The sequence below is a fragment of the Talpa europaea genome, assembly GCF_964194135.1.
Source record: "Talpa europaea genome assembly, chromosome: 7".
Lineage (NCBI taxonomy): Eukaryota > Metazoa > Chordata > Mammalia > Eulipotyphla > Talpidae > Talpa > Talpa europaea.
In genome coordinates this window covers 22146372-22166436 of record NC_140074.1, presented here as the reverse complement: position 1 = coordinate 22166436, position 20065 = coordinate 22146372, and the positions used below count along the sequence as shown (strand labels likewise).

The 20065-nt window shown below is 40.4% G+C and overlaps 2 protein-coding genes across 2 annotated transcripts in view; one reads left to right on the top strand and one right to left on the bottom strand.

The window, feature by feature from the left end:
* Positions 1-4312: 4312 nt before the first annotated feature.
* RRAGA (Ras related GTP binding A) lies at positions 4313-5254 on the top strand (the record flags this gene model as incomplete). Its single annotated transcript, XM_084238586.1, has 1 exon — positions 4313-5254. One exon carries the CDS (start codon positions 4313-4315, stop codon positions 5252-5254), a length of 942 nt encoding a protein of 313 aa, XP_084094712.1.
* A 5335-nt stretch (positions 5255-10589) lies between these two features.
* The window catches only part of HAUS6 (HAUS augmin like complex subunit 6), a gene marked incomplete at both ends in the record, with an annotated part of 38142 nt that continues 28666 nt past the window's right edge, over positions 10590-20065 (bottom strand). The window contains 5 exons of the mRNA XM_084237768.1: positions 10590-10651; positions 12753-13775; positions 15433-15568; positions 17104-17289; positions 17597-17660. Of these exons, the coding sequence (XP_084093894.1) occupies positions 10590-10651; positions 12753-13775; positions 15433-15568; positions 17104-17289; positions 17597-17660 (1471 nt within the window). The remainder of the gene's footprint in view (positions 10652-12752; positions 13776-15432; positions 15569-17103; positions 17290-17596; positions 17661-20065) is intronic.

Sequence of the window (20065 nt, the reverse complement as noted above, 5' to 3'; positions counted from 1 at the left end):
AGCACCCCTGCCTGCTGTGTACCTGGTAAATCCCAATAAAAGCCTGAAAAGCCACTGAGGGCTCCAGGACTCCTATACTCCGTCTGCTCAGGTCATAGAGAACCTGCTCCGTGTCCTCCTGCCACTACAGTCTTTCTTTTCTAATTTTTCCACCCAAGAAAAGGACAAAGAAAAAGGCTGATGATCTTAGAGACCATTACCAACCATATTTTATCTTAAAACTTAACATTTACTGGCCTCCCCGGTGGTGCAGCACTTGAGCGCTGGGTTGCAAAGCTGCCACAGCCTCCGCAGCACTGGTTTGATCCCTGGCTTCATCCCGGTCACCGGAGGAGGGTCCCACATGGCACACAGACCTCTCCTGTTGCCCGCTGCTCCCCTCAGCAGTGTACTTCGGTCCTTCTGCCTGCTCTGCTCCCCGCTCTGGCTCTGATGAATTCTCTCACCCTCCCTCGCTTCTGACTGTACCCAGTGCTTGTATAAATAAATCTAAAAAAAAAAAAAATCTATAACATTAAAAAAAACTTATCGTTTACTTAATATAGCAATCTTTATTTAAAATGTCCCCAAAACTTTACATTAAAATGACAGGTAAGCACACAATCTGTATTCTGTGGTCTTAAAACCCACCCTACATCTTACACAGTGCTGTATACCATCTATTTTCTATAAAACATTGCTAAAAACCTATAGTTGTGCCTCTGATCACAAAGCACTTCAACAAAGCATTGTCTTCTAAGCAAACTCAACTGTGAGGGATTACTAACCTTCACCAGCACCTACAGATGAGTAGCCCAATATTACACTCATTAGATCTCCCCCATTCAACCATTCAGTTACTCCACAAACATTTATTGATTCCCTGCGATGAGTAAGACATTGTGCTACATGACTGGGGCCAGGGGCACTGACTTCATGGAACTTAATATAGAGGGAGGAGACAATCAAAATTTTACCTAAATCACTATAAACTGTCAGGAAGAAAAAATAGACCTAAGTGAATTCTATCAAATGTTTGAGAAAGAATAAACTAAACTATAAACTCACTTAGAAAACAGAGGAGGGGCCTCCCTGGTGGTGCAAGGGATTAAGACGCAACCTATGAAGCTGTCCGCAGCCACTGCAGCACGAGTTGGATCCCTGGCCAGGGAGCTACCCACATGGTGCAGCAGACCTCTCCTGACTCTCCCACTGCTCCCCTCAGCAGTGTATTTCAATCAGTCTGCCTGTTCTGCTCCCCGCTCTGACTCTGGTGAACCCTCTCACCCTCCATACCTCTGGCTTGTACCTCAATTCTTATATCATAAATAAATAAATCTTTTTAAAAAAAAAGAAAATAGAGGAGGAAGGTACAACTCCCAAGTGGCTTAACGAGGTCAGTATTACTTATACCAAAGCCAGATAAAAATGTCAAATGAAAACTACAGAGCAATATCTCTCAAGAACATAAATATAAAAGTTTTTTAAAAATATTAGGGCCTCCCCTGGTGGCGCAGTGGTTGAGCGCTGGGCTACGAGGCTGCCTGTAGCCTCTGCAGTGCGAGTTCATTCCCCAGCTGCCAGCAAGGGTCCCATAAAAAAAAAAAAAAGAAAAAGAAAAAAATTAGCAAGCTGGGTCTCCCTGGTGATGCAGGGATTAAAGCCTCAGCACTATCAAGCTATTGCCAGCCACTGCAGCATGAGTTCAATTCCTGGCCAGGGAGCTAACCCACATGGTGCAGCACACCTCTCCTGTCTCACCCATTGCTCCCCTCAGCATTGTATTTTAGTAGATCTGCCTGTTCTGCTCCCCACTCTATCTGGGGTGAATCCTTTCACCCCACCCTACCCCCACCCGCCCACACACCTCTGGCCTAGACCGTAGTTCTTGTATACATGAATAAATAAAAATAAATCTTTAAAAATATATATAGGACCTCCCCTGGTGGCACAGGTGGTTAAGCGCACCACTGTGAAGCTGTCCACAGCCCCTGCAGCGCCGGTTCGATCTCGGCCAGCCGGCGAGGGTCCCACATGGAGCAGCAGACCTCTCCTGTCTTCCCTGCTGCTCCCTTCAGCAGTGTATTTTGTCAGTCTGCCTGTTCTGTTCCCCGCTCTGTCTCTGGTAAATCCTCTCACCCACCCGCACATCTGGCCTGTACCCTGGTTCTTGTATAAATAAATAAATCTTAAAAATAAATAAATAAAAATAAAAATATATATATTAATAAACTGAAATAAGGAACATATAAATAAGATCATATGCCAGGACCAAGATGAATTTATCCTAGGAACACAAGTTTGTTTTAACATTGAAAAATCAATTAATGTAAAATACTCTTTTACCCAGGCAGAGGAAGAACAAGCGGTACTTCAGGAACGGTGAGGTCAGGAGCAGTTTTATTACTCATGCGTGAGATCCCAGACCTGGGTAGCCGGGTAAGGTCTGAGCATCCTTTTAAAGACCAAGTTTCCTTTTATACACAACTGTGTCCATATCTGTTACTTTGATAACATCGTTTTTCAGCAGGCACAACCATTTGCAGCAAAGTCCCCAGACAAGGGGGGCAAGGCAAGGGGGGAAAGACACAGGCACTCGGGGATGGCCTTGGAGAGAGAGACCAGCTTGGCCAGCTGCCTGACCTTGTAGATAGAGTGCTGAGGCCCTGGCCACGAATCTTGAAAGGGAAGGAGCTGTAAGTAAGCAAACCTGTTGATTATGCCTGCATTGGAATGTTCATTGCACCTGGGTTGGAAGTTCTCCTGGAATCTTTATTATATTCATTTGCTCAATGATATATTTTCTCATCAATTCGTTTCAGTTAAGTAGCATGAATAAATCCAGAAATCTAGATGACCATAGTTAATACTGTACTGGAAAAATGGAAATTTGCTAAGAGAATAGGTTCAGAAGCTTTACATGCACGCGCGCATGGTTTATGGGGAATCAGAAGACATTTAGAGAAGAAAAAGATAAACAGTATATGTTAATTAGCTGGCTTATAGAAATCATTTCCCTGTTTATTTATATCAAATCATCATGCCATATAAACAGCTTAAATACAAACAATTCCTAGTTTAAAGATAAGTCAAGATAAATTGCATCCTATCATTTCACAGACATGTAACTTGGTGGTCACTTCACTCCTCTTAACTCGATTTACTCCCTTGAAAACAGGGTTACTTTCACAGGGATGTGAGGACTGACTTAATGTGTGGCTTCCATGTTATGGTTGCAACGAACTTTGGATTTCTGGTTATAAAGTCTTTTTAAAAAAAAAAAAAAGATCTATTTATGCATACAAGAGCAGGGGTACAGGCCAGAGGTGGGGGGTGGTGAGAGGATCCACCAGAGACAGAGTGGGGAACAGAACAGGCAGGCTGACCGAAGTACACTGCTGAGGGGAGCAGCGGGTGACACAGGCGCGGTCTGCCACACCGTGTGGGTAGCCCCCTGGCCAGCAGGGGATCAAACTCATGCTGCAGAGGCTGCGAGCTGCTTCATAGTGCGGTGCTTAACCCCTTGCGCCACCAGGGAGACCCCCTGGTTATAAATTCTAAAGTCAAAAAGTACAGGAAAGCTGGTGTGAGAAAGTAACTTGTGTCAAAGTGGAAAAACTTCTGAGAGTCGGGATATCGCCTAGTAGGGATTTGCTGTCTTCTGAGAAGCAGGGGGCAGTCGCTTAAATTCTCAAGTCCATTTTCCTCATCCGCACGGTTTCCGTTTGCCCTGCCCTTGTTCCCCTAAGGCCAGAGCATCTGGGGGGGCAGCCTAGGCCTAGAGGTCGGGTCCCCCTCTGCTCCCGGGGTCCCCCCACGCCACCTCCCTTCCGGGGAGCCGTGCTGTGCTGGGCTGCTGCTGGCCACGAGGTGGCAGCACTCCCCAGCCGCCCACACGCGTCCCCCTCTCCACCCGCGGCCCAGCTTGCGCTGGACACCAGAACCCCAAAGCCCGAGTCCCCCTTCCATCCTCGCTTTCGCGGGCACCCGCCGGGTTTCGCCAGCAGCGCAGCCCGCCAGTGCTCGCGGGCGGGCGGGCCGGGCCGACTCTCGCGAGATCTCCGCCGGAAGTGGGCGGCAGCGCGGGCGCGGCGGCTCTGCTCCCCGGAAGGCGAGCGTGTCCCCGGCGCTGCTGCAGCCGCTGCCCCCGGGCGCTCCCCTCCGAGGCCGGGCTCCCCCGTGGCGGCCTTTGCAGCCCCGAGCTCGCGCCCTCGGCCTCCCGGCGGCACCCCTGCGCGGCCCGGCCTGCGGCGCCTCCGCAACCGCGGCCCCTCCCTCCGCGCTGCAGTTAGGCCGCGCCCTGAGGCCCTGTCCGCGGCGGCTCCGGCGGGTGATGCCCAATACAGCCATGAAGAAGAAGGTGCTGTTGATGGGGAAGAGCGGGTCGGGGAAGACCAGCATGCGGTCGATTATCTTCGCGAATTACATTGCCCGCGATACCCGGCGCCTGGGGGCCACTATTGATGTGGAGCACTCCCACGTCCGGTTCCTGGGCAACCTGGTGCTCAACCTGTGGGACTGTGGCGGTCAGGACACCTTCATGGAAAACTACTTCACTAGCCAGCGAGACAACATCTTCCGTAACGTGGAGGTTTTGATTTATGTGTTCGATGTGGAGAGCCGCGAGCTGGAAAAGGACATGCATTATTACCAGTCGTGTCTGGAGGCCATCCTCCAGAACTCCCCCGATGCCAAAATCTTCTGCCTGGTGCACAAAATGGATCTGGTGCAGGAGGATCAGCGTGACCTGATTTTCAAAGAGCGCGAGGAAGACCTGCGGCGTCTGTCTCGCCCCCTGGAGTGCGCTTGTTTCCGAACCTCCATCTGGGATGAAACGCTCTACAAAGCCTGGTCCAGTATTGTCTACCAGCTGATTCCCAATGTGCAGCAGCTGGAGATGAACTTGAGGAATTTTGCCCAGATTATTGAGGCCGATGAAGTTCTGCTGTTCGAGAGAGCTACTTTCTTGGTGATTTCCCATTACCAGTGCAAAGAGCAGCGTGACGTCCACCGGTTTGAGAAGATCAGCAACATCATTAAGCAGTTTAAGCTCAGCTGCAGTAAATTGGCCGCCTCTTTCCAGAGCATGGAAGTTAGAAATTCTAACTTCGCTGCTTTCATCGACATCTTCACATCAAACACGTATGTGATGGTGGTTATGTCGGATCCGTCGATCCCTTCTGCAGCTACTTTGATCAACATTCGTAATGCCAGGAAACACTTTGAGAAGCTGGAGCGAGTGGATGGCCCCAAGCACAGCCTCCTCATGCGTTGAATATTGCCAAACGTTCTTTGTGAAAATGCTGAATTTCCTTCCCCTTTCCCCATCCCCTTTTTCTTTAAATTCATAATGTCGTGTGCTTTGAAATGTGTGCAGCTTACTACTTCATCTCTCTTCCCTACTCCCCAGTCTTTAAACCTTGAACACTATTTACTCAGCTATACAGTAGAGCTTCAAAGATGGCCTTTCTGAAGTTGGTTTGGTGTTAACACTAAAGTAGGTGTGTGGGTGTGTGGGTGGGTGTGTTCTGATTACCTGGTTATGATAGATATACACATCAAAGCCTTTACAATATCTTCCTGTATTCCTTACAAGACTGCAAAGATGGAATGTTACTATTTTATCAGCAAGGTATTAAAATGCATTTATAGAATTCTTGGCTTCAATCATGAATAAACATTTACTGTTAGCAAGTTAAAGTATGGTCTCATTTGAAGTAATTTGAAGGTGGTTAATATGTAAATCTAAAGATTCTGGCTGCCCAAAAGCTTAACCAGGTAAATTTGATTTTGTGACCCCCTCATTGTCTCAGTGATGTTTCACAGCAACTGTTAAGAGGATGGGTTAGAGCTAGACACTAACATTCTAGTCCCTTCCCTTACTTAGCTGTGTGAACTGGGAAGGGCACTTAGTTTCACTGTACTTGTATCCTCATTAGTAAGATACAGATAAGAATAACTACTTCATAGGGTTGTGGAAAGGATTAAAACAATTGGAAGGCATTTAGAATGGTAACTGGCACATACTCAGTACTCTATCCACTATCATTACCACTTACTAAGCCACTTTCTCCAACCTCCACCCCCAAATTACTGGATGTGAAGTCTAAGTATTTGAGCCCGTAATAAATGCCAGGTACACATAAGCACTTGATGTGCATTTTCTTATTTAATCCTCAATCTTCAAGGTCAGTCACATGCAACTGAGAAAACTGATGACCTTGGCTCATAGAGCTAATCATAGGCCATCTGATTATAGAGTCCTTACTCCAACCATTCCACTTCTCTACACACAGAAAAGTTAATCATAAAAATTGTATATTTTTAGGTCTAGATTATGCCTTCGTACCATTCCCCTAATTTTACAGACAGGAAACTGAAGGCCAGGAAGTTGACTTCTCTCAAAGAATGGTTTTTCATGCATTCTCTTTCCCATCTCTATTTGTCAGGAAACTGGATAATACTGAACCAAATTCTTAGATGATCTACTTCTGGGGAAGGAGTCCAAGGTTTCTAATTGGATTGGTAATGTGTTATCATCAAAATATTCAAAATGTTTTAAATAAAATCTTAAGAATTTTAGAGCCAAGAGACCTCAGATCAACACCTCTTAGCGCTCATTTTGCATATGACAGGCTTTAGAATTTCCAAAGCTTTATATTTAACATTTATGAATCTCTGTATAGCAGCAACTACAGATCACAGGGTCACTACCCAAGAAGGTAAAAGAAGCTATTCAGGTATGTTATTAAACCTAACTACTAGGGCCTTTGGCAATTACAAAGACTCCAATAGAAAAACTCTAAGTATTGATGTATTTTTTTTTATAAAATTTGAAATACATTTATTAACTAGTAATCAAAATTTAAAAGGCAGTAACAAAATACTTATCTGAATCACTGAGCCCCCCCCAAATTTCTTTTGATCAAGTTAGTATACATTTATTTTTGATTTTATAGTTTGCAGAACATGGTTCTTTTTGTTATTACATAGGAAATTCCAGAGCTAGATGATAGAATATTGTTTATTCAAAGCAATACTACGTAGAACCTATTTACAAATTAGAAGATTCAGATACTTTAAATTTAGGATGTGGACTTGACATTCACAGTACATAAGGAGAAAAGCAGAAAGACAAGCAACTTACTATCAAGAGACTTTTAACAATCTTTAAGGAAAATAAATGAATTTTCATCAATTTTAATATACTCAAGAGTAGAAAAAATAGGGTTTTCTTTTATACTGGTCTCAAGAATTCCTGTTTTTAAATAAAATTGATGTAATAGGTCATGGTGAAAGACAATTTCAATATACTTATGTTTTCAGTTAAGTTCCCCTAAAATGATTTCTTTAACCTCAAGTACTCATTATTCCACTTAACATTTTCATGTAAAGCAACATTAGATGTTGTCCTCCTTTAACATTTACAATTAGGATATTTTGGCATTATTTAGGGTTTCAAGTTATACAGAAGTCTCCACACCATCTTAGTGACTGAATAAGGCACATTCTGTCTAATTTTATGAATGTAATGAGAAAACATGCATTTACACAATAAAGTAGTCCTCTACTATTATTTTAATTCCATCACATAGGAGGCAAACCAGAACAATCCCAAAATGTCCTCATCTGCTAAAGATAATGGATCCATGCCATGGCCCTTAGTGTACGTATGTATGGACAAACAAACCTCACACAATTCTACAGAGGTATGTATGTGTGTGTATAATGTATAACTGGATAACATCCATGAAAAGAATGATAAAGCAATAAATGAAAAATACTAAGTGCTGAATCAGAGATTTTAGAACACAGATAGGCCTATGAATATGGGAAGGATAAATTAAGACTTCCAAGGTAGAAGTGGTCTTGTAGAGTCTTCCCCCTAGACAAAGACCCAAGTCTAAATCAAATTTAGAAAAGCCTTTATTAGCTGGCCGGCAACTGTCCCTCTTGTAGGGAGCAGCCTTGAGCAAGGGGTGATAAGGGTTTTTAAAGCCAAAAATCACACCTGTGAGTCTGCACTTATCACAGCAAGCAGGGTACAGAAGCCAAACTGCTGTTAAAAGCAGCGGAGCATTTCACCACATGCCATGTTTCAGGTTCAAAGGGTACACACATCTTATTTTTGACGGGAACCCCGCCTCTACTGTTTAGGCCTGGAATTTTCCCACAGCCCCAACTTGTCCTAATGAGCTAACTCAAGCTCAGGCTTTGCGTGGTATGCTACATTTCACATTGCCCCCATTTCAGTCTGAGCGCTAAAGAACATTTAAAATTCTGATAAATCGGAGGATGAAGGTAAAATATTCCAGCTTCAGAATTGCAACTTAAGATTTCTAAAGATCTGTGCTTACCAAAGTATTTCAGTAAAAAATGGGAGATCACAATGGTAGGGTAGGGGCGATAGAGATACCAATGTAGAGATTATATGCCTTTATCTGAACTAGCAATGACCACTAATACCATTTTAAAGAAGTGACCAATATGCCTAAGGTAAAAGGCAGCTATGCAGAATATGCATAGGGAAGAAGCCAAAGACAATAAATTACAATCACAATTGTTTGGGGGGGAAGTAATTTATTTTTATTTACATTGGCATAGAAAGGATAGGGAAGAACGCCACAAACTAGCTATCACAGGTATGATTCCCTTAACAATATGGCTTTTGTAACTATAAAGTCCAAAGACATTTTGATCTTTTGATTCTCAGTAACTAAGGGTCTCTCACACTTTACCACAGACTTGAGTTTCCTTATCAAATAGTTACATCTCTAAAATAATATATATGCAATTGTATGCCGGCTTCTTAAAGGTACCAAGGTTAAATGTGAATCAATATCCTCTAGCAGTCAATCTCAAACTTTTTATTGAGCCTAAGATTTACCAAGGAAGTATATTCTAAAGTGCAGATTCATTATCCCCATTTTAGACCCAAAGAATCTACATTTTTAAGAAATTCTTGACTGCATTTCAGACAAGTCACTTAAGCTCCCTAGCTTAATCACTATCTTGTAAGGATTAAATGATTATGTATTGTCTAGCACGGCTGGCACTTAGTCCCACCTTCCTCCCTAACATGCTAATTCAGGTTTATAGATACTGGGTTTTCTTAAGGCAAATGTGAGAACAGTTTCCCAGTATACCAGCAGAGTCATTCATTTTTTTATATTAATAAAGGAATTCACCTTAGGAGAAACTTTTCCACAGCAAATCAGGTAAGTATATGTGCTTCTTCTTTTGTCTTCTCATAAAGACTGACCTTCAAACTGAGACTGAACAATTTAAAGACAAATAAACTAAGATTAAGCCCATCCACTTCAAGAGCACTACCTTCAACTTTTCTCCTCTCCTCGACAGTTTCTTGGCAAGGACATTTGGATAGTTAGAGCGGGGGCTAGATAAAGAGATACTGTAGGTGCTTTGGCCCTCCCAGTACCCTTCCTGGCTAACAGGACGATGGCATGTGTTACCTTGAATGTAACAATCACGCCCTTTTATCAGTCAAGGAGCATGAACAGTGGAACAGTGAGACAGGACAACATAGGAGAGCCTCACACCTGACTCCCACTTGGGTACAAAAGATCCAATAAGCAGACCACCTCCAGCAGCCATATCCTATATGTCCTGGTCTTTTACTTACTTCAAGGAGGTCTTGTGGCATAATGAGCAAAACAGAATCAAATCCTACTGCCAGTGATGTCACTAAGTGACACTAAAATTATTTAACTCCATTTTCTCAAGCAATTTAATTGGTGTAATTTTTAGGGAATGGATGGTTTTTGAGGAGGAAAGTAACAATCAGAAATGAGTTCCTTTCCCAAAAACAACACCCACCCAACACCCCCCCAAAAAAACAATAAACAGACTAATTAATGTTTTAATTTACACTTAATTCTGTTAAAATATAAAACTAAGGTTAAATTAAATTCTCAAAGTCTAAATTAGACTAAATATAAAATTTTATACAACCCACGAAATGGATTTAGTTTGATATTGTTTCTAAAGTGTCTGGTCATCCTCCATTTTTTTCCTTTTTCTAAATTCATTATGCCCCAGTCTTCACTCATCACCTGCACTTTATTCCATCAATCACCTCAGTACAACCTACTTGAATTAAGAACATTCCCAAACAAACTGTCATCTTGACTACTTCCTAAGGCACTACTTTACTTTTTTTGATTAGTATCAAATGTTCCATAAAGAAACAATAAAAGTTGTATACTACCCTAAAATAAAAGTTCAGTATATACAAACTATGTTAACCTCCTAAGATACTCATCCTTTTGCTAATTAACTGAAGTTGTAAGTTAAACTACTACTTTGCCTTTGACTTAATGCTTGCCAGATTATTCAAGAAACCAAAATAACTTCATACAACTTAATGTTTACTTTCCAAATACTTCACATTTCAAACCCATATCCATATAAAGACAGAAAACCCAAACATACTGTCCTTACCTGAAAACATTAGAGGCTAAAAGGCATTTAAGAATTTTTAGGCTTTCAAAAAGAGTTACACTTTCAATGTGTATGTAAACTATAAATCAGTTTTTATCCTGTGCTATTACTTCAATTTAAATGCATCAGAAATTAACTGGGGTACTGCTTCATTTTATCAAATCAGATGGAGATTCTTTTGCATCAAGGCTTTTATTCAGGATTTCTTCTTCTGCAAAATTATTTTTAGAAAGAGAAAAGAATAAGTAAGCATCACAGGAAAAAATTAAATAGGACAGATTCCAAGAAGTAGCAAATTTCAATCTTAGTAAAAATCTCACATGCAAATATTTAACAATGATAAAATGACCATAATTCTCACTGAAGAATTCTACCAAAAACATTAGTATGTCCCTTTTAAAATACTTTCAATTTACCAGTGCTTATCATAGGCAAGTTAGAGTGATATACAATGAATCTGTATCACAAAATCTCTATCTGTTCTACCATACTTTAAGAGCAATTTATTTGCTCTTTATGAAATTTTTTTTAAAGATTTATCTTTATTTATTTATTTTATTTATTTATACAAGCACTGGGTACAGTCAGAAGCACGGGAGGGTGAGAGAATTCACCAGAGCCAGAGCGGGGAGCAGAGCAGGCAGAAAGACCGAAGTACACTGCTGAGGGGAGCAGCAGGTGGCAGGAGAGGTCTGCGCGCCATGCGGGACCCTCCTCCAGTGGCCGGGGAGCAGCCGGGGATCGAACCGGCGCCACAGAGGCTGCGGGCAGCTTTGCAACCCAGCGCTTAACTGCTGTGCCACCGGGGAGGCCCTCTTTATGAAATTTTTTAAACACTTACAAAAGTAAAAGATTATGTATCCATCATCCAGAGTCAGTAATTATTTATGTTAAGAGTTGAACTAAGTTCCCCCCCCCCAAATATGTTTGATTTCTAACCCAAGACCTCAGAATGTGACCTTATTTGGAAATAAGGTCATCCCAATGTTGGGATGAGGTCAATCTGGAGTAGGGTGGGCCCTTATTACAGTATTTATATTATTATAAGAATGCTTAAGGGCCTCCCTGGTGCACAAGGGGTTAAATCTCAGCACTACGAAGCTATCAACAGCCACTGCAGCAGGAGTTCAATCTCTGGCCAAGGAGGTGACCCACATGGTACAGCAGACCTCTCCTGTCTCACCTACTGCTCCCCTAAGCAGTATATTTCAGTAGCTCCTCCTGTTCTGCTCCCCACTTTGTCTCTGGTGAATCCTCTCACTCCCCCACACCTCTGGCTTGCACTCCACTTCCTGCATGCATAAATAAATGAAATCTTTTTTTAAGAAAAAGCTCAGATCTTTTAAAAAAAGAATTTTTTTTTTAATTTTTTAAGATTTATTATTTATGTATACAAGAACTGGGGTGTAAGCGAGAGGTGCGGATGGTTGAAAGGATTCACCAGAAAGAGCGGGGAGCAGAACAGTAAGAGCTACTGAAATACACTGCTGAGAGGAGCAGCGGGCGAGACAGGAGAGATCTGCTGCGCCATGTGGGTTGCTCCCTGGCCGGCCGGGGATAGAACTCGTGCTGCAGTGGCTGGTGATAGCTTGATAGCGCTGTCTTTAACCCCTGTGCCACCAGGGAGGCCCAAAAAAAAGAGTATTTTAAATGGTGCTTCTCAACCATTTTAGAAAAACCTCCCACTGTTTAAGCCAAGATGATTTGGATAAAATTTATCTTTAGTGGTTTTGTATTACAAAAGCCATAGGTTTCAATTTTTTTTGGTTTTGTTTCCCATCCCTGTCCTATACCATTTATACACTATATACACATCATAAAGATTCTGTAAGTACCCATAAGGTGATGGGGTCCACTCTATTCATCCGATCTGAAGGAATAAGGAACATACTTTGTCTCATTTACAAGAAAAATTACACAGCACTCATTGCATGCTATTATTAAAGAGTAGTTAAGAGAGAACTTCAATAAATCAATATGCACAGGTCTAAATAAATCTTACCTTTTCAGGGCCTCCCTGGTGACCTAGAAGTTAGTCTAAATGCTATCACCACTACCGCCTGAGTTCGATCCCTGGCCAGGGAGCTAACCTATATATGGCGCAGCAGACCTCTCCTGTCTCACTTGCTGCTCCCCTCAGCAGTGTATTTCAGTAAATCCTGTTTACTGAAACAGAAACCTGTTCTGTACCCCACTCTGTCTCTGGTGAATCCTCTCACCCCCACAGCTCCAGCCTATACCCCATTTCTTCTACTTTATATTTATTATAAAGTTATTCTTCTTTATATTTATTATAAATAAATAAATCTTACCTTTTAAATTAGGTAGAAGTTCCCCAAGACTATTTGGTATTGTGGGCCTTAATCTTTGCTCCACTGGAGAAAACTTAATTAGTGGTGAAAGAGATCGTTTTCTTTCACCAAGCGACATTCGTAAAGATGGTTTTGTATAGTCGATATGCAAATTATGAGTGTCCAAAATGTCGAGCAAATCATCTGTTTGCATGTTTTGAGGAGTAGGGCTCAACTCTGGTTTGTGTCTTTCAAGTCTTTCAGGACTAGAGAGGTAAATTTCTTCCTTTATTTGGGAGAGAGATTTTTTCAGAGCCTGATATCTACTGCAAATAGTCTGTAAATTAAAGGCTGATTCTGAAACTCTTTCTCTGTCTCCTACAGTACCATCTGGAAAAATGCCACTGGGTATAGGACTATTTGGTTCCAGTTTAAAATTGGCCTCTGTACTAGTAGAGCTATTAAGACTTAAGTGATCAAGTTCTTCTGGGAGAGTTTCATGTAATATGCCAAAATCAATTCCACTTGGTATTTGAAAAGAATTCCATAACATAGTTTTATACATGGAAGTGTCCTGATAAGAAGTTTGCGAGTGATCCAGTATTTTAACATACTCCTCTTCATTGCTACCTATTACATCTATCTCATTTCCTACATCAGGAGAGAAGGTTTGTACGTGGCTAGTTTCTAAAGGCATTTTCTGTGGAGCAGTAGATTCTGAATCTTGCTTGCAAATTACTTTCTTACTTAACAAATCTGACTCATTTTGTGTTGTTTCACATATGTGACTGGTTACCATATGCCTCTGAGGCACACTCTTGAGACAATCTGGAACAACTTTCTCTTCAGGCAAATGAGATTGATTAGAATCTGATACAGTGGTTGCTGACAGAAAACTGGCCAAGCTAAATTCTCCTTGATTATGTAATACGGGTAAGGACTCTGGCAATACTTCTCTGTGTTCAGTATCCATCTGAATGGGTTCTGTACTTCTGTTGTCTTCCATTTCAACAGCTTTTCTCCATGAGCTCCGAATTTCACTTACTAATCAAGGGGGAAAAAAACACAATTATCAATATGCCCAAACAGAAAATAAAATTAAACATTTTATTTCTGTGCTAGAGACAAAGCTACTAACTCAGTATATATGACACAGACATATCACTTCGATGACAAAGCTCTACAACATATCAAAACCTAGCAACATGAAAGAACTCTGTCTCCAGCTGATCACACACATGGACACAAGCACAAATTACAAGTATTAAAAAGATATTTTCAGGCTTCCCTGTGGTGCAAGGGGTTAATAAGCATAGCACTGTGAAGCTATCCACAGCCTCTGAAGCACAAGTTCAATTCCTGGCCAGCCAAGGAGCTACCCACATGGCACAGCAGACCTCTCCTGTCTCGCCCACTGCTCCCCTCAGCAGTGTATTTCAGTCAGTCTGCCTGTTCTGTTCCCCATTCTGTCTCTGGTGAATCCTCTTACCACCCCACCCCACCCCCCGCACCTCTGGCCTGTACCTCAGTTCTTGTATGCATAAATAAATAATTAAAAAAAAAAAGAAAACAGAAAAAAATTAAAAAGAAATGTTCTTGTTTATCTAGTGTTTAGCAAACTTTTTCAATAAAGGGCTGGGTAATAATATTTTATGCTTTGCAGGCCATCCAGTCTACAACAACTACTCAACTCTGATACTGCAGCATGAAAGAAATCATAAACAACATGGTAACAAATGAACAAAGGCTGTGTTCAATGCAACTTTATTTACAAAAACACATGGCATGGGACAGGTTTGTTTGAAGCTGTAGTTTGCTGGCCACTGATCTAGGCCGTGGCTAAGCTCAACCTGAATTGAATCAATTTAACTAAACGTCTTTACTAGCAACAAAATGGAAATTATATTTAATTAATCAGGATGATGTGTCCACATAAGGACAACAATTTAGAACTTTACCTACACAAATTATATAAGAAAAAAATATTGGGCAATTTGACTAGCTTGGGAGAAATTTTTGACGGATGCTGTTGATTATTGACCAGGAGAATAGATAGCCTCTACACTCTAGAAATGTTGATCACAGGTCAGATGTGGAAACAGTAGATATATATATATATTTTTTAAGTGACTTTTTAAAAAAACTTTTCCGGGAAAAAGATCAACTAAAACAGGGCCTCCCCGGTGGCACAGCAGGTTGAGTGCCATGTTGTGAAGCTATCCACAGCCTCTGCAGCGCATGTTCAATTCCTGGCTGGCCAGGGAGATACCCACATGGCGCGGCAGACCTCTCCTGCCTCACCCGCTGCTCCCCTCAGCAGTGTTTACAGGCGTTCTGCCTGTTCTACTCCCTGCTGTCTCTGGTGAATCCTCTCACCCTCCTGTGCCTATGGCCTGTACCCCAGCTCTTGTATAAATAAATAAAATCTTTAAAAAAGAAAAAGATCAACTAAAATAAAAGTGAAATTATAGAGCACCAAAGCAAAATAATACTGCTGAAGGACTATATATAAATGAGAGTGCCCATACTAATACTTCAATAAAAGTCCCTTACAGCAGGATAAATGAAGAGCCACTGCCATTAAACTGAAAGGTACAGAAAAAAGTTTTAAAATGAGTTTCCAGAAGATTTGTTAGATCATGGTTCTAATAATGGCAATGCTGAAGGAAGAAAATACTAATAAAAACCATTACTGACTTACTCAATTTTTCTGGTGTTCGGGGAATTTGTTTCCTTGTTAAGAATGGGTTAGAAACTAGAGAGTCAATTAGGTCCTCTAATTTTACTTCTTTTCCTTCAGAGAGCTGTGGTGAATCAGATAAAACTGCCCTGGCAACCTAAAACAGAAAAGAAAAAGTAAAGCAAAAATTACTAAGTCCACTGGTAAAATACAACAAAAGCCCTGACACAAGCATTTCACAGTCAGCAGGCTTTCCCATTGCAGATATCTATACAAAAATAAGTTCAACAATGCAATTCCTAGATATTATCTGAAGACTATTTAGGCAAAATCCTACAGGGTGAAATCAAACACAAAACTGTTTCCTCCTTTCTTATTATCTTAAATGAACAATTTTTTATAAAAAAGAAAAAAGGTAAGAATCTTTATTTGGGAAAATTTACAAGTAGTTCTGACTGCACAGTGACTTAAATGGCTACATACCACATCATTGAGCTTCAGGAACTTTATAGTCAAGGAAAACATGTAATTAAAATTATTAGAGAATTGAGTATTTAATTTATGTAAACTGAATTCCATAATATGAAGCAGTCAGTTCATAATATGCAGTCACTTGCTAGTGAAAAAAAAGAATAGCATTAAGAAACAGAGGTAGCTGGGGCCTCCCTGGTGGAGCAGGGGTTAAGCACCACACTATGAAGCAATCCGCAGCCTCTGGAGCACAAGTTCGATCCCCAGCCAGTCAGGGAGCTACCCGTATGGTAAGGCAGACCTCTCCTGTCTCACCCGTTGCTCCCCTCAGCAGTGTATTTCAGTCAGTCTGCCTATTCTGTTCCCCACTCTGTCTCTGGTGGATCCTCTCATCCCCAGCATCTCTGGCCTGTACCCCAGCTCTTGCACACATAAATAAATAAATCTTTAAAAAAAAGAAGAAACAAAGGTGGTGAGAAAACGCAAGATGATGAATAATAATGCATTTAATCACTTTTGAAAGCAAAAGAACAAAAGCTTCATTCTGATATCTTACATAACCTTTGTTCTAACATTTTAAAAAAAGAGAGAAGCTCAGCTAAGCAACAGACAAGAGTATTTTAATAAAGTCTAATCATTGGGTATGTTTTATCCAACAATTTACATATTGCTTAATTCCAAAAATCTATGTACTGTTTTCATACTTCAAGATGACATTTATAGAATGGGACATGGGTTCTAATCATACATGTGTAATCGTAACTAAAAAATTTCATATTAATTGCTACATTTTGGGAAGACCACGATTTTTTTTTAAGATTTATTTATTTATGCATACAAGAACTGGGGTACAGACCAGAAGTGTGGGGAGGAGAGAGGATTCACCAGAGACAAAGTGGGGAGCAGAATAGGCAGATCGACTGAAATACACTGCTGAGAGGAGCAGCGGGTGAATCAGGAGAGGTCTGCTGCACCATGTGGCTAGCTCCCTGGCAGGGGATTGAACTCATACTTCAGCTAGCTTCATAGGTTGCAATATTAACCCCTTGCACCACCAGGGAGGCCCGGGAAGACCATGATTTTGCATTAACCATGATTTTTATTATTTTATTATCTTTGACCTCCTTCCCAAATCACTCCCAGTTACTGTACTTCACTGAAATTGCTAACATCATTGAGAAAATAATATATTTTAATATACTCTTTATAATCTTTTCTTACCTCTTCTACCAGATGATCTTGCTCTTTTTCGAAAGGATCACTTTTGTTAGCTGGCAGAGGCTCTACAAATACACTGCTATCCATATTCTGGGTGATATTTGATGAAGCAGAGTCATTAACTTCAAATTTTTGTGTTTTTTTAGAAATTGTTTCCCTTTTCTCTCTAGGAGTTCTCATCTCCATGTCCTGAAGAAGACAGATATATAACGTTTCATGTATGTTAGTAACTGTGGCTGGTTTTCATTAGAGGTTCCTAAGTTATCAAGAACCTATAAAAGTCAATACTATAAAAAAGTGAAAATTAAATAAATCCACTATTCCCATTTAGAAGCAATACAAAATATGTAACTGGAAATGGCACAGAATATGCAAATACTGGGAAATATGAAAACAAAAATTCAATATAATTACATTAGGATATCAACAAAAGTAAACAATATTTTATCATAAGTTAGTATGGTCAGAATTAATAAAATATTGTTTTAAAATATACCTTTTCAAGTAGTGTAACACTGTTTCCATCTAATGAAGTCGGCTGCAATAAAAAAGAAGCAGGGCTAAAAGGAAAAAAGATAACAAAGCCAAGTTATAGGCAGGAAATAATTCCCTCACTTGACATATCTGAAAACTCTAAAGAATATGTCTGCCCCGTATCTGTCCGTTACGATTTCTCTCAATTCGTCCCGGTCATCAAAAGGCAGTTTATTCTAGGGAGGTGGAGTGACAATTAGAGCAATACTTCAGCCCAATTTGTGTATCAACCTCCCAAATAACAAATATTTTCTTTGCCTGTTACATATTTTAAGTCAACAGCACTTTTTACAAGGATGATATGACTTGAGGAACACTCAAACACTTGAGCATGAGGTAAAATTTCAATTTGCTAGAATTGCATTATTACAATGCCCTCAGTCTCCACAATGCAGAGATTTATTGTAGCACTTAACCTTCTAATATACTTTTGTTATTTTATGGCCAGAATCAATTCCTCTTATGCTGAATTTTGTTCTAACAGCGAACAAGTTACTTAAAGTCGTAAGATTATTCACTTTCAGTTTGCTGCATTCTATGTATAGTATTTCTTAACCTCTAAGATTCTACTGCACCTTAGTAACATAAAAAACTTATGCATCCTTTCATACTAATTACAAAATAAGCTGTTAAATGTTTAAAGCCATCAACAATGATAACTTTAACTGTTTATCTTCACCTTGAAAGTTTTCAAATTCAATAGTTGAGTATTCTGCTCAATGGCAAAAGCTTTTCTCCTTTAGGTAACAAGAAAGATAGGATTACTAGAAACCACTTTCAACATCAAGCATTTTAGTGCCTTGATTTCTGTTCATAGCCAGAAATACAAAACCAACTGTCCTAGAAACATTTTATATGACAGCAAATGTGCTTTTTAAAACTGTCTCAGATATATCCTTCTTGGAATTGTCATCTACCTTGCAAACATAATTCAAAAATCATTGAAATTGTTCAAACTTTACATCAATAGAACATAATCTAGATAACAAAAGGAAAAGATAAGTCATCTACTGTGATTTTTAACTTAATTTTCCAAAATATTTAAAATGATCAATGAGCCCTCTAAAGTAGGGTGAGCAATCAATCAATGGCCCAATGTCACTAAGATGCTACCACTAAATATTGAGTCCCTTAAAGACAATGTCAATGTCTTTTTTTTTTAAAAGAGGCATGTTTTATTTATTTGTTTGTTTGTTTTGTTTATACATGCACTGGGTACAGTCAGAAGCGAGGGAGGGTGAGAAAATTCACCAGAGCCAGAGTGGGGAGCAGAGCAGGCAGAAGGGCCGAAGTACATTGCTGAGGGGAGCAGCGGGCGGCAGGAGAGGTCTGTGCGCCATGTGGGACCCTCCTCTGGTGGCCGGGGAGCAGCCGGGGATCGAACCGGCGCCACAGAGGCCGCGGGCAGCTTCTCAACCCAGCGCTCAACCGCTGCGCCACCGGGGAGGCCCCAATGTCAATGTCTTTTCAAAGACTATACCTAGAGGTTAATAGAGTGACTGGTACTTGGTAGTGCAATACATATTTGTAACTGACAGACCAACTAAATTAACAATTAAATGTCACTTGAGGAAGAGGTTACAAACATCACCAAATTTTTGTATTTGAATCAATTTTGTAGAGCTTCATAACAGAAAAAAGAAAAGGAAAAATATTCAAAACTTCCTCTCATTTGTGAATTGGCTACATGCTGTTATCCTGTTAATATTTTTTTAAAGATTCATTTTTATTTATGTATGCATACAGAACTGGCATGCAGGCCAGAGGTGTGGGGGGTGAGAGGATTCAACAGAGACAGAGTGGGGAACAGAACAGGCAGACTGACAGAAATACACCGCTGAGGGGAGCAGCGGGTGAGTCAGGAGAGGTCTGCTGCGCCATGTGGGTTGCTCCCAGGAATTAAACTCGTGCTGCAGTAGCTGCGGGCCACTTTATAGATTACAACTTAACCCTTGCACCACCAGGGAGGGCCCCTCTCCATGTTTTTAATGGAATAGTTGCATTGATCATAACCATATTAAGAATTCCCAATTAACCACATTGACTCCGGCATATAAGATGGTGCCACTACAAATCAAAAATTTAGTTTAATAACTGAACGACATCCCAAAAAAAGGTATTTAAGTAGTCCATATGTATTACACACTACTAGTGAAACATTTTATTACAAAATACTCTTTTCAATAGAGAATTCTGAGCTACAAGTTTATATCCACATCCCAGTAACTAAACTCTTTACCTGTATTTTGTTTTATCAAATTGTTCATTGTGTCTATGGTTGACTAGTACTTAATAGTACTTAATTTCAATAAAGAACAAATAAACTCCCTAGGTGGACTGCATATATTAAAGGTTTTTGCTTACATAATCTGTCATCAGTTTTCAAAAGCCAAAATAGAATAGAGAAAACACTCAATACAGAAAATAAATG